The sequence below is a fragment of the Drosophila subpulchrella genome, chromosome 2L (genome assembly GCF_014743375.2).
Source record: "Drosophila subpulchrella strain 33 F10 #4 breed RU33 chromosome 2L, RU_Dsub_v1.1 Primary Assembly, whole genome shotgun sequence".
Taxonomy (NCBI): domain Eukaryota; kingdom Metazoa; phylum Arthropoda; class Insecta; order Diptera; family Drosophilidae; genus Drosophila; species Drosophila subpulchrella.
This window is the reverse complement of record NC_050610.1, coordinates 18,067,460-18,079,294: the sequence shown is the minus strand read 5'-3', so window position 1 is coordinate 18,079,294 and position 11,835 is coordinate 18,067,460. Positions and strand designations below refer to the sequence as shown.

At 40.7% G+C, this 11,835-nt stretch overlaps 4 protein-coding genes across 21 annotated transcripts in view; 2 read left to right on the top strand and 2 right to left on the bottom strand.

Moving 5' to 3' along the window:
• Positions 1-19: 19 nt before the first annotated feature.
• On the bottom strand, positions 20-2,902 carry LOC119548821 (putative E3 ubiquitin-protein ligase UBR7). The gene is made up of 2 exons (XM_037856435.1): positions 1,944-2,902; positions 20-535 (listed from the first exon to the last, which is right to left on the bottom strand). The coding sequence occupies exons 1-2, from the start codon at positions 2,767-2,769 to the stop codon at positions 159-161; spliced, it is 1,203 nt and encodes a 400-aa protein (XP_037712363.1). The 5' UTR covers positions 2,770-2,902; the 3' UTR covers positions 20-158.
• LOC119548822 (radial spoke head protein 9 homolog) lies at positions 704-1,743 on the top strand. Its single transcript, XM_037856436.1, has 2 exons — positions 704-1,151; positions 1,212-1,743. Exons 1-2 carry the CDS (start codon positions 804-806, stop codon positions 1,707-1,709), a joined length of 846 nt encoding a protein of 281 aa, XP_037712364.1. The 5' UTR covers positions 704-803; the 3' UTR covers positions 1,710-1,743.
• Positions 2,903-3,339: 437 nt separating the features above from the next.
• Positions 3,340-4,172, top strand: LOC119548824 (DNA-directed RNA polymerase II subunit RPB11). Its single transcript, XM_037856437.1, has 4 exons — positions 3,340-3,476; positions 3,551-3,640; positions 3,698-3,872; positions 3,974-4,172. Exons 1-4 carry the CDS (start codon positions 3,424-3,426, stop codon positions 4,007-4,009), a joined length of 354 nt encoding a protein of 117 aa, XP_037712365.1. The 5' UTR covers positions 3,340-3,423; the 3' UTR covers positions 4,010-4,172.
• The window catches only part of LOC119548817 (restin homolog), a 27,572-nt gene continuing 19,777 nt past the window's right edge, over positions 4,041-11,835 (bottom strand). For 14 of the 18 annotated variants that reach the window (XM_037856411.1, XM_037856412.1, XM_037856413.1 and 11 more), the window contains 7 exons: positions 9,668-9,778; positions 8,532-8,598; positions 7,016-8,466; positions 4,946-6,943; positions 4,754-4,884; positions 4,470-4,678; positions 4,041-4,401 (listed from right to left, as the gene is read on the bottom strand). In XM_037856411.1, the coding sequence (XP_037712339.1) occupies positions 4,355-4,401; positions 4,470-4,678; positions 4,754-4,884; positions 4,946-6,943; positions 7,016-8,466; positions 8,532-8,598; positions 9,668-9,778 (4,014 nt within the window). In that variant the 3' untranslated portion in view covers positions 4,041-4,354. Of the gene's footprint in view, positions 4,402-4,469; positions 4,679-4,753; positions 4,885-4,945; positions 6,944-7,015; positions 8,467-8,531; positions 8,599-9,667; positions 9,779-10,313; positions 10,467-11,835 lie in introns of those variants that run through there. The other 4 variants (XM_037856429.1, XM_037856425.1, XM_037856427.1 and 1 more) reach the window with 1 other exon arrangement.

Genomic DNA, 11,835 nt, shown 5'->3' with positions numbered 1-11,835 from the left:
TTCGTTATTGACAAAAATGTTTTTAAAATGATAATTGTTTATAATGAAATATAACTTAAGAATTTACATGAAGTATGTACGCGTTTTCAATGGGGGGAATGTGGGTAATACTATAATGATTTAGGACCTGTAGTATAATAATTCAGAGAGCTAACTTTTTAGCGACAAAAGTAGGGCTGACCCAGGTTGGCATTATTCTCATTGCGCATGCCGGCGAAGAACCGATTAATGTCCTCCTCGGTGACCACCTTCTTGCTGGCGGCGAATGCCTGCAGGTATTCCTTCAGCTTGTCCTTCATGCGATTGTACTCGGTAATCGCATCGATTTGCTGTGTGCGGTCAATTGAGGCCAGTGCCCGAATGCCTTGCTCATAGCTGGAATTCTCCTCCGCTCGCTTCATGCCGCGCTCCTCGTACGTCTTAGCCGAGTCCTCCGCGTCCAGCAGAAACTCCACGCCTAGTTCCTTGTACAGCGGCAGGCATTCGGAGCACTGGCAAAGCGATTTGCGCCAGTCATTAGTCCAGAAAGCGGCTCCTTAAAAGAGGAAGGGAAGAAATAGTTAGATATGCGTATAGGGTGGGAATTGCAAAAGTTTGTGGTGTTTAATTCAAAGGAACAAAACGAACAAAGGCATTAATAATTCAGAATCTGGCGTATTAGAATGACTCCCACATATCAACATACGTGGATTGTTTTTTTTGCTTTAGTTTAATCTAGACAGTTTTGAGATTTCTTTTAAATATTACCAACATTGCAAACCCCCTCTTATTCAAACACTACATTTAAATTGCAAGGATCCACCATGAATCTAGAGTACTTTAGCGAGGGCCTGGACTGCCTCATGTACTGCGGCATGAAGCTATCGCCGGAGCAGAGGATTTTGATCGAGAACTCGCTGATTGCCTTGCAGAATGATAACCGTTTTTCGGGAATGTATCTGTGGGGTCGCATTACGGCCACTAAGAACGATTACTACATTGCCTTTGGCTACACAAACGATTGCCTAAAGGATCGCAAGTATTTCTACAGTCTGGACCAGTTCCAGTGGCAGTTGTTGCCGTTTGTCCAGAGTCCCAAGATCTTTCAGGCCACCATACTGGCTAGGGATCCGTTTATCGGAGATCCCAGCCTAATGACCTACGTTAAGCTGGTGAGTTGAGTAGCACATTTTTGATTATTACTTGTAATGTTCTGTATTTACTGCCCACAGGATCCAACTTTTGACATTGTGGGCAATCAAGTGGCTGGCATCAGTCCCCCTGAAGTAGTAAAACTCAAGGAGGAGGAAAGACTAGCGGCCATTGTCTTTATTATCACCGAGGAGTGTGCCATTTGTCCCCGCGGCGCCTTCTACAAGATGACCGATGGCCGTGTTATACCCAATCAGATGTTCCGGGGCCTGAACGACCTGCAGATCGACAACCAGTCCTATTATCAGCTTTATCGTCTGCCCCGCAACGATCTCAAAGCTAATTTGGCCAAGAGGAGTGACTATAACTATGCTATTGACTTCCTGGACACCATCGACTGTGTAATACCGCTGTGTCAATCTTTTGCGTTGAATATGCAACGAAACGAGGGTTTGGTGGTGATCAAGTCGTGCCTCTGGCTGGGCATGACCTTCTTCCACAAAATCAACTCCCACAAACATGGTTTCCTCTACTTGGGCGATGGCAAAAAGAATTTTGACTTGCTTTTCATGTATTGAGTTTGCTTTTAAATAATAGTTCTGGTTGTTTCTTGAAGCATATAATCATGGACTTTTGTTAGGTGGTCGAAATTAGAAATAAGGATTATATAGTAGCTTTAAAAGTTCAAAGCAATTCCTAATTTAATTTAATTTTAAAATTCCTAGAGGCTTTGCAAGTGGATTACGATAAACTAACCCTGAAGAAGGCATTCTGCATCTATGAATGTTATATTATTGAATTATTTATCTCACCCTGGTGTTCCTTGGTAAGATTTGGACGACGACACTCCTCTAATTTGGGGCGCTTCTGGCTGGGCTCGTCCTCTTCAGCTTGAGATTCGTTTTCAGGAACCTTAATGATGTCGCAGATGCTGCGGTCCAACTCGTTCTTCAGCTGGCTATCCTCGACCTCTGGCTTGTCCTCCACCACAGGCTGGAGAGCTAGTCCAGTGTAGTCCTTTAGGAAGGGTTTGGCGTCCATGCAGCCATCGCAGATCATTTCGCTACAGACATCTAGCCACTTCTCGCTGGAACCGGGTGCCTTCATGTGCGGCAAGTGGTACCAATCCTCGCAGATGGCACACTGCAGCATTACCTCCTCGACAGTGCGATCGGGATCGGGATAGGGACGCTTGCACTTGCAGTACAGCCCCTGGAAGTTTTGGTTATACAGATTGCCCTCGTTGCGTGGCTGAACTCCCTCGACTTGTGGATTCAGAGAGCATTTGCCCAACCGCTGGGTGGGGCAATCGCAACGGAAGTTCCGCTTGGTATAGAGCTCGACCAGTTCGTGGTGCTCGTGGCAGCGATAGGAGCAGGCCAAACAGATCCCAGCGGCCTTGGCCAGATCCTCGCGAGCCTCGGGGCAACAGGTGAGGCAGGAGTACAGGGCCTGGCGTCCAATGGCGCCCTTGGCATACGTGCAAGACTTCTCGTCGGAGGCGCCCAGCACGGCGGCATATTCATCCTCCAATTCCTTCTCCTGCTCAAGGACATCCAGCATCGTTATGGTCGACTGCTCCAGCGGATTGGCCTCCTCGCCATCGGGGACACCAGCTGTGGCACTCAAGTCGCTCATTTCAATAGCGTAACAACAAAAATGTAGCTTGGCTTCGTGTCAATTCCCAGAAAGTGGCGGAATGCGCAGCGTTTGGCGCGGTTGAATGAAAATTGCAAATAATTCAACCACCGAAATATAGAGATGTGTAACAACAGTTTGTATATGCGATAGCTATCGGCTGCAGAGTTAGCAAACCTTTGTGGATGGATTACAAAAAATAGCTAAAATAGCTAGCTGGCTATGTAGCTAGACAAAAATACAAAAACATAATATGAACTAAATAAAAAAATAAAAAAGTACATTTTATTACATAGTAAGTACATAGAACTTTGAACTGAAGTATTTTTTCATAAGTAATGATTTTGTTGTACTAAATTCTTTATTCAGAAAAACCTTTTAAAATTTGTTTGTTTACTTTTGATTTGGCTGTATCAAACATATATAAGTTTTAAATTTTTGTTTTATTTAAACATACATGCTTTTTATACCTTCAACAAAATTAACTCCTTTAAATTTTCCTAGCCAATTTTAGCTAGATTAAGCTAAGCCAGCATCCCTAAAACCCATTAAAGCGTTTTCCAACACTAGACCAGCGAATTTTCTGAGCGTGGAAGGCGTATTTAATAAACAATTTAGATTTTGGCAGTAAACTACCGAAAATAAGCATACAAAATGAATGCGCCACCCACCTTTGAGTCATTCCTGCTCTATGAAGGCGAGAAAAAGTGAGTGAACATAGGAAACTTCCCCAATCAACCACCTGTAACCAATTTTCGTGTTTGTTTTGGCGCGGTGGCAGAATCATCAAGGAACTGGACACCAAAGTGACAAATGCGGCTATATTTACGATAAACAAAGAGGATCACACCCTGGGAAACATGATCCGCAAGTAAGTTGCTCAATAAATTGACATAATCACGATCTAATATGGTATTTTCTCGCACAGCCAATTGCTGAAGGACCCCAATGTTTTGTTTGCCGGCTACAAAGTTCCCCATCCTCTAGAGCACAAGTTCGTTATCCGGATTCAGACCACGGCGGATTATTCCCCACAAGAAGCCTTCATGAATGCCATCACCGATCTTCTAGCGGAATTATCCCTTTTCGAAGAGCGATTCAAAGTAAGACAAGTCGTAATACTCATTATATAGAAAGCGAACGCCTATATCTTTTCTTGAAATTACCAATTCTAATAATTCTTTTGATATTTCTTTATTTCCAGGATGCCATTAAGGAGAAGAAGGAGGGCGGCGATTAATTTTACTTGTACCATTAATAAAAACAATAAATTTTTGCAGTTTTCTTCCAAATTCTGATTTTTATATTTTTTTTTACACTATGTTTACACTCAAAAATTACGAAAACAACCGATTGTGTGTGCCACGAATCGCATTAAATAAATAAAAACAATTTAAAATAGACTATTATCCATGAAATGTGTGCATAACGCAAGATCACAATTTTAGATAGAGAATGTTTTTGTGTGATTGAGTGAAGCTCTCTGCTGAGGTAAAAGTTATCTCATCTGATAGATCTCGCAATAAGATTATGCTATAAGGTCAAAACAAAGTAAAACGGAAAATAATTTAGAATTTATGTAGAGCTAAAAGGTTTCATCATCGGCGCATTCGCTGGTATCATGGCCAAAAACTGAAAAGGTAAAATAAATTACAAAGTTAGATATAACTCAGAATAGTATTATTAATATTTATATTTACCCTCGCAGGAATCGCAGTATTTCCTGGGTGCAGGCAGCTTGCGTTCCTTCTCATTGTTATTGGCCTCCGATGGTGGTGGGGAGTAATCCCGATCTTCACTAGCCTGGATTGGACAGTCCTCCGTCTCGTGCTGATCAAACTCGTCGCAGATGTCGCAGAAAAGTCTGGGAGCCGGTTTTCGCTTCGTCAGCACATCAAAGGCATGCGGTCTGGAAGTATAAAATACAATGAATAATAATTTCTATAATTATAAAGTAAATTAGCTTAATAGTAAATAAACTCACTTGGTAAAGTCCATAGGCATGGTTTCGAGTGTCTGGACTTTGGCCTTGAGAGCATCATTCTTCTGTTGCATGTCGGCAATGATTGAGTTGAGGAAATTTATCTTGGCAAGACTAGTCTCGGTGTCTAGTGACTACAAAAAGGTAAAACCATTTAATAAACAAATATTTACTAATAAATCAAGGAAAACCCACCTCCAGTTCATCACCCTTTCCAGACCTGCTGCCCGCTCCATTCATCTGAGTTTTAAGGGTCAAAATCTCCCTGGTCTTCTCCGATTCCAGCGATTCCAGCTGGCGCCTCAGTTCCTTAGTCTCCTGATTAGCAGTCTTTTGGGCTTCGTTGGCTTTATGGAGTGCGGCCTCCAGTTCCACGACTCTATTTTGCAGCTGTTCCAGCAGCTTGGACTTAACGGAGGCCGAATCATCCATTTCATCGATGACTTTCTGATACTCCGCCAGCTGTGTGTCAAATTCGTTGCCTTTTTCCAAAAGCGATTGCTTTTGCTGGAGGGATTTTTGAAGCTCCTCATTCTTAAGCTGTAGTTGACTCAGCTGCTCAGCTAATTTCGAGGTTTCTTCTTGTAGATTTCTTTCCCTTTCCTGAGCCTTTTCCAACTTATCCTGGAGTTCGTTGTGGCTTTTCTTTTGACCTTCCAGTAGAGAATTACTTTCTTGGAGTTTATTTTCAAAATCTGTAAGGCTTTTCTCTTTGTTGGACAGTGACTCCTGAAGTTCCCCATTGGCCTGTTCTAGTTGACGTAGTTTCTCGGTGATTGCCAGAGATTCTCCCTGTAGGTTACCCTCCGTCTCCTGAGATTTTACCAGCAACTCCTGGAGCTCTTTGTTTGTGGCCTGTTGGCCTTCCAACTGGGCGGTGGCGGCTTGGAGTTTTTCCTCGAAAACTTTCACCAACTCTTCTACTTTTACCAGGGAATCCCTTACTTCTCCATTGGCCTGTTGGACTTGTTGCAGCTCACCGTTTAATTTGGCAGCCTCTTCCTGCAAGGCTTTCTCCCTCTGTTGCGCCTCCTCCAGTTTAACTTGGGTTTCTTTTGTCGCAGAATTTTGGGTTTCTAATTGAGTATTGCTTTCTTTCAGTTTCTCCTCCAAACTCTGTACAAGTTCATCCTTTTTCTTGAGGGACTCGGAGAGTTCCGACTGGGTTTTTTGTAGCGCCTGCAGTTGTTCGATTAATTTGGCACTCTCCTCTTGTAAGTTCTTTTTATTCTTCTCAGCTTCTTCAAGTTTTAGTTGGACTTCCTGAGAGGAAGTTGATTGACCTTCTAATTTGGTACTGGTTTCCTTAAGCTGACCTTCCAATTTCTGGACAAGTTCCTCTTTTTGCTTAAGAGAGTCTTGAACTTCTACGAGGGACTGTTGTAGTTCCTTTAGTTGCTCCTTGGAAGTCAAGGATTCCTGTTGCAAAGTCTGCTCACTTTGCTGCGTTTGCTCTAGTTTCAACTCCAGGTCCTGGTACTTTTTCTGCTGCTCATCCAGTTGAAGATGGGTATCCTTCAGCTCCTCCTTCATACCAGTTAGTTTTTCGATTAGTCGCTCTGAGTTCATATCTGCCTCCATTTCAAAAAGCTCGAATATGTGATTTGTTTCACTCCTTTCCGCTTGAAGCACTTCCAGTACGGTAGAGAGCTCTTCGTTGGTGGCCGATATGTTGGCATTAGCCACCTGGATGGCTTCCACAAGCGTTTTAAGATCAGCTATCTTCTGCGTATCTTCAGTGGCCATTTTCTCTTTGTGTTGAATCTCGGCATTGCTGATTTCCAGACGCTCCTGAAGCTCCTTGATGGTCTCCTGCGTGCCAGTGCTCAGTTCTTGATTTTCCGCCTTAGACTTGGCTAGTTGTTCCTGAAGATTCTTGATAGATTCTTCTAGAGATTTCTCCTTCCGTTCTCCCTCTGCTTTCAGTTTTGTCTGGTTGTCTTGGCTGTCTTGAAGTTGCGTTCGCAACTCCTGCAGTTCCTTTTCCTTCTGCAGCATCTCCTGGCTCCAGGCATCGGCTTTGCTGGTCAGTTCCTTTTGACCGGTGGCTAATTCATCCGAAAACTTGGAGAGTTTGGTATGTAGGTCGCTGGAGGAGGATCGTTCAGCCAGTAGCTCAGCATGAAGTGTATCAGTGATCTCCTTGACCTGATCTTGCAGATGGGAAGCTTCCGCTCGCGATTCCGCGTAGTCCTATTTGAAAATAGGGTTATAATAAATATAAATTCAAAAACTATTTTCATTGTTACAAATTTCAATCCTTACCTTGTTGACTTTTTCAAGAGCAGCATTGGCTGCCTCCAATTGCTTAGTTTTGGATTCCACATCCGTATGACTTGAACTGAGAGCTGACTGGGTCTCCTCCACTTCGGCTTTAAGTTTGGTAATCTGTTCCTGCAGATTGACCAACTTCTTGGCCTCCTCTTCTAGACTTCCATTGGCTAACTGCAATTGTTTTGTCTTGGCTTCCACATCCGATTGGCTAGATTTTAGCTCGGATTGAGTTTTCTCAGCGTGGGCCTTAAGCTGACTAATCTCTTCCTGCAATTTGGCCAAATTCTTGGAACCCTCTTCTCCAGATGCGGCTGCCTGTTGCTGAAGTTGCTCTAATTGTTCTTGAGTGGACTTTAGAGATCCTTCGAGCTCAGTTGACTTCGCCTGAAGCTGCTGTAGATCCTGATCCTTTTTAATTAAAACAGTTTCCTGATTTTTCTTCAGCTCTTCCAGGTCAGCTAAGAGTTTATCTTGAACTTTAGTTTTCTCATCCAGTTGAAGTTGCAGTTGTTTAAGGGATTCACCAGATTCAATTAATTTTAGATCTTTTTGGTTAATCAGATCCTTGTTTTCCTGAAGATGAGCCTGTGTTTCAGACTGTTTCTTTTGGAAGTTCTCAAGTTCAGTTTCTTTTAAGGCCAATTGCTGCTCTATGTTTACTTTTTCTAATTTTATTTGATTGATTTCAGTTTCAGCCTTTTCTCTGACTAGTTTTTCTTGTTCCGCCAATTGCTTTAATTCAGTTAATTGCTTTTCAAGTTGCTCTTTTTCCTGTTGATTTTTCAAAGCCTCTTCTTTAAATTGATTTAGCTCCTTCTCGGTTTTCTCTAAAAGGGTCGATTTCTCATCACTTCCAGCCGTTTGCAACCGTAGCATATCATCCAGAGCCGAACTATCTGCTTTTTGTACATTTAATTGGGTGGTTAGCTCATCGAGTTGTTGACTTAGCTCCTTGATTTGCTCATCCCGCATGCGGACTTCGGTTTGAAGAATCTCGCATTCATCAGTTTTGTTAACCCTTTCGCTTTCCAGAGAATCGGAGACTGCCTTCAGGCTCTGCAATTCGGAGGTGATTTTTTCCAGCAGTTCCGATTTTTCGGTCAGTTTTCGAGAGAAAACAGCTTGTGCCTCCTCAGCTTGTTTTTCGTTTTCTTCCTTGAGCAGCGCAAGTTCCCTTCGGAGATTTTCTAGTCCACTTTCTGAGAGGGAGAATTTTTCAAGGGCCTCATCCTTGGAAAGCAGCTCTGACTGAAGAGTGGCATTTTGATCTTGCAGGTACTTTACATTTTCCCTCAGCCGCTGCTCCTCCTCCAGCTGCTCGGCGATCCGGGATTCCGTTTCCTTCTGCTGAGTATTTAACTTTTCCTGCAGTTTAGCAATTTCCTCCTTAAAGGCACTATCATCTGGCGGCGGTGGTGGTATACTCTGCAGACTGGGAGTGGCTGAGAACACAAAAAACAGGATATAAGCCATATTTCACATTATTTACTTAATTTTATTTCTTTACCGGACACCAGCTGTGTGATTTTCGTCTCCAGATCGTGGATTTTTTCTTTGTAGACCTGGGACTGAGCCTATAAATATGGGTTTTAAAATTAATAGAAGGTCAGGTTAATTCCTATCGTATTGAAATGTACATTGACTTGATTTGAATTTTCGATTCTGACTATCTTTACTTGAGATATTTTGGAAAATGTCTGTAGCATGCCGGATATTGTTTTCTGGGGTGTCACAGATACCCCTTCTACTAAAAACGGTTTCATTTTGTATTGCTGTACGGTTTCATTTCATCGAACTAAGTTGGAAAATATTTAAACGACATTCCCCTTACATTAAATCAAAAATCTAATCAAATTTAAAAAGGCGTTTTTGTTATTTTTGTCTATTGAAATATAATAAATAAATAAAATAAAAGCGAATTAAAATATTAAAAAATAAATGGAACAAGAGCTGAATAACAATAATTAATCAATTACCAAATATTAAATTTATGTAAAGATTTCATCCTCTATAACTTGTTAATCTATTATGCATAGCAGCTGTCTCTACAGCTGGGGTCGGCAGATTCCCATAAAGCAGGCACATGGCATAGCTCTGTCAGTTCCTTGCCGCCACACAAGCAGTGTACAACAGCCTTAGACTGCCCATTGCCAAATTACACACATAAATGAAAAAGAAACTCTTAGTCATCAATAAATGAATTTAAAATGCCATTGTATTGTGTGCCGACCGTTACAGTCATCAATTTTTCCTAGGAGTGTTTGTTTGAATAGCTTATAATGGCAAAGATTTTTATAGCATACTTTCAGTTCTAGCGAATGCATACGACTAGCAAAATAATGTACTTTATATGTAGCGATCATATTAAACTTTGTGTGGTAAAAGTTGGATTCCTATGAAGAAGTAAAGAAAAAAGAAAATACCTAAACCAAATCTTTCAATGACATACTATTTCTATTTGATAACTATCCAAAAATGCAAAATCTAAAGACTACTTAAAAGCAAGTCTAAAAATGATACTAAATAGGCTTTAGGACACTTACAGCATGGATTCAAAAAAATGTTTTCAAAATCTATGTAATCACGATTCTGCATAAAACAAGTCAGTGTACATTTCAAATCCAAATTTCTACTCGTTCTTACATTCATTTCATCGCCACAAAACTGTGCTTCGTCTACAGAGAACTGCAACTCTTCCGATTTCTTTCGTTCATCTCCCAATGCCGACTCCAATTCAACAATTCTTGCCTTTAGCTAAGGATCGAAGGATCAGAGAAATACGAAAACGGGATTAGCAAAAAATGTATGACCATAAATAAAACAACATTTTGAGATTTAAAACATGTTTTGCATATTGTTAATGTATTTTACTTCATATAGATAGTATTTAAGTGTATTTCGTATATATCGTATCAACTAAACCAACAGCAAGAAAAATTCGCTTTCGTACAAAATAATCAAAAATTGTTGGACAACTTTTCCATATTCCAATTTTTTTCTTCCAAAATTTTGTTTTTACATCTTTTTAAGCCAAATAAACCTCTTAAATCAACTTTATTCGTTTCGGTTTTTTTGGGTTGGCTTTCGTTTTTTTTTTGTTTAAGCTTTTTTCATTTCATTATTTTAAAGATCTTTTATTCTTTATTTGGTTGTATCAGCTTAAAACGCTGTGCAGACTTCAACATTGTCTTCAGTGGTTCCTTTCTCGGTGCGAAGAAAGTTTGTTTCAAAAATCATCGAATCGAATAGTTTTGAGCACTGTGGTCGCCCATCCATCTGTCCCAGATTTCTACTTGATGCGCAGCGGTGTGAGGACACTGTGCAGGATGCAGTGCCTCTCGTGTTTGCCCGACCAGCCGCGGAACTCGCGTCGCAGATCGGATACCTTTATGCTGTGTCTCGCTATCAGGCGTCTCCAGCGATCCGCTTCGATCAGTATTTGCTATAAGAATCATACAAAAATAGTTTTGTGCAAACAGAATTTCTTTTCTAGGGCCAGCATAATTTTGATATCAAATTGTTTTTTGGTTTTGCGTTAAAAAGGATGGATGGTTCAGTGGATGAGAGAGGTAGGAATAATGGAATTGGTGTGGTTCGGATTGGGGCTTTTGGGTGATAATTTTGTTGCTAATTTAACACTCAAACTCAAAGTGCGCTCGACAAATAGAAAAGTCTAACACGTATACGCATATAATTATAAGCACAAACAATTTATTGAAAACGAAACCAAACAGAAAGCACAAAACTCAATCATCCCAGACAGTCATCTTCTAGAAAAGCCCCCAAAAGCGGTTGCAAAATAAGCACAGTGCGTTTTAAAAGTATAGGCTTTAAATCCCATATATCTTCACAGTGCAAAAGTGCTAAAATTGAATGCAAATAATTTTGTTTATTTATAATAGTGGCTTTGCGTTTTTCTTGCTGTACAAATTTTCGTGTTGTGTATATGATAATTGTGTGTCTGACCGAGATGAACTCAATAAAAATTCTTTTGAATGCAAACAAAAATGAAATGTTAATTTAACCCATTCAATCTTATCAGATGCAATTTTCAAGGTAAATAAATATTTTGTGCCAGCACAAAACGTATGCTAAATGTATGCAAGTTGATTTTAAATCAATTTGGTTTGTATACATTTCGAGAATAACCTTAACCCATTGTTAGCCGAATTTTGACCGAGTTAAATGCTGTTGAACCCCCAAATACCTTTCATGCCTAGTTAAACTTATGAAATTTGTACTCTCCTCAGCGTTCCAAGTTAATTAGATGAATCATTTTTTTGGAAAATGGCTGACAATTTGAAGATGACTGGTGGTTAAAGAACGTGCCAAACATTCAGTGAGTTTGAGTTAAACCAACAACAAATAAACACAAGACAATGAGGAAAATTATAAAAACATAACAGTGAATAATAAATGAAAAATTAACCAATTTTTTTTCAGCAAACAGTCAGCGAGGGTGCAATGCAAAAATTAAATTAAATAAAAACAGAAACAAAAAGCAATTAAACGAAACCGAAACTGCACAAATGACTGAGCAAACATTGACTGGGCACGGTGTGTGTTGTCTTCAGCCAACTGGAAAGAGTTTCTTTTTATCGCAAAACCAAACTTTCTTTGGCTTGGCCGGCCGCTGATGTTGCTGCTGTGCCTGCAATATCTGTTGCTGTTGCTGCAAGGGCTGTCTGTTGCATGTTGCTGCTGTTATGGTTGGTCTTGTACTCGTTGTGATGCAGCTGCTCAGGGTGGTGGGCACCCAGATATGCTGTTGCTGTGGACTCTTAACCCTTGACTTCTTGCCGGGCGGTCGA

Bases quoted from the DNA above. Each gene is read 5' to 3' on its own strand.
- LOC119548821 (XM_037856435.1), bottom strand. From the start codon at position 2,769: ATGAGCGACTTGAGTGCCACAGCTGGTGTCCCCGATGGCGAGGAGGCC. The intron at 536-1,943 runs GTGAGATAAATA...TCCTCTTTTAAG, and splicing joins TCTTACCAAGGAACACCAGG to GAGCCGCTTTCTGGACTAAT.
- LOC119548822 (XM_037856436.1), top strand. From the start codon at position 804: ATGAATCTAGAGTACTTTAGCGAGGGCCTGGACTGCCTCATGTACTGC. The intron at 1,152-1,211 runs GTGAGTTGAGTA...TACTGCCCACAG, and splicing joins TAATGACCTACGTTAAGCTG to GATCCAACTTTTGACATTGT.
- LOC119548824 (XM_037856437.1), top strand. From the start codon at position 3,424: ATGAATGCGCCACCCACCTTTGAGTCATTCCTGCTCTATGAAGGCGAG. The intron at 3,477-3,550 runs GTGAGTGAACAT...GCGCGGTGGCAG, and splicing joins CTCTATGAAGGCGAGAAAAA to AATCATCAAGGAACTGGACA. The intron at 3,641-3,697 runs GTAAGTTGCTCA...TTTCTCGCACAG, and splicing joins CTGGGAAACATGATCCGCAA to CCAATTGCTGAAGGACCCCA.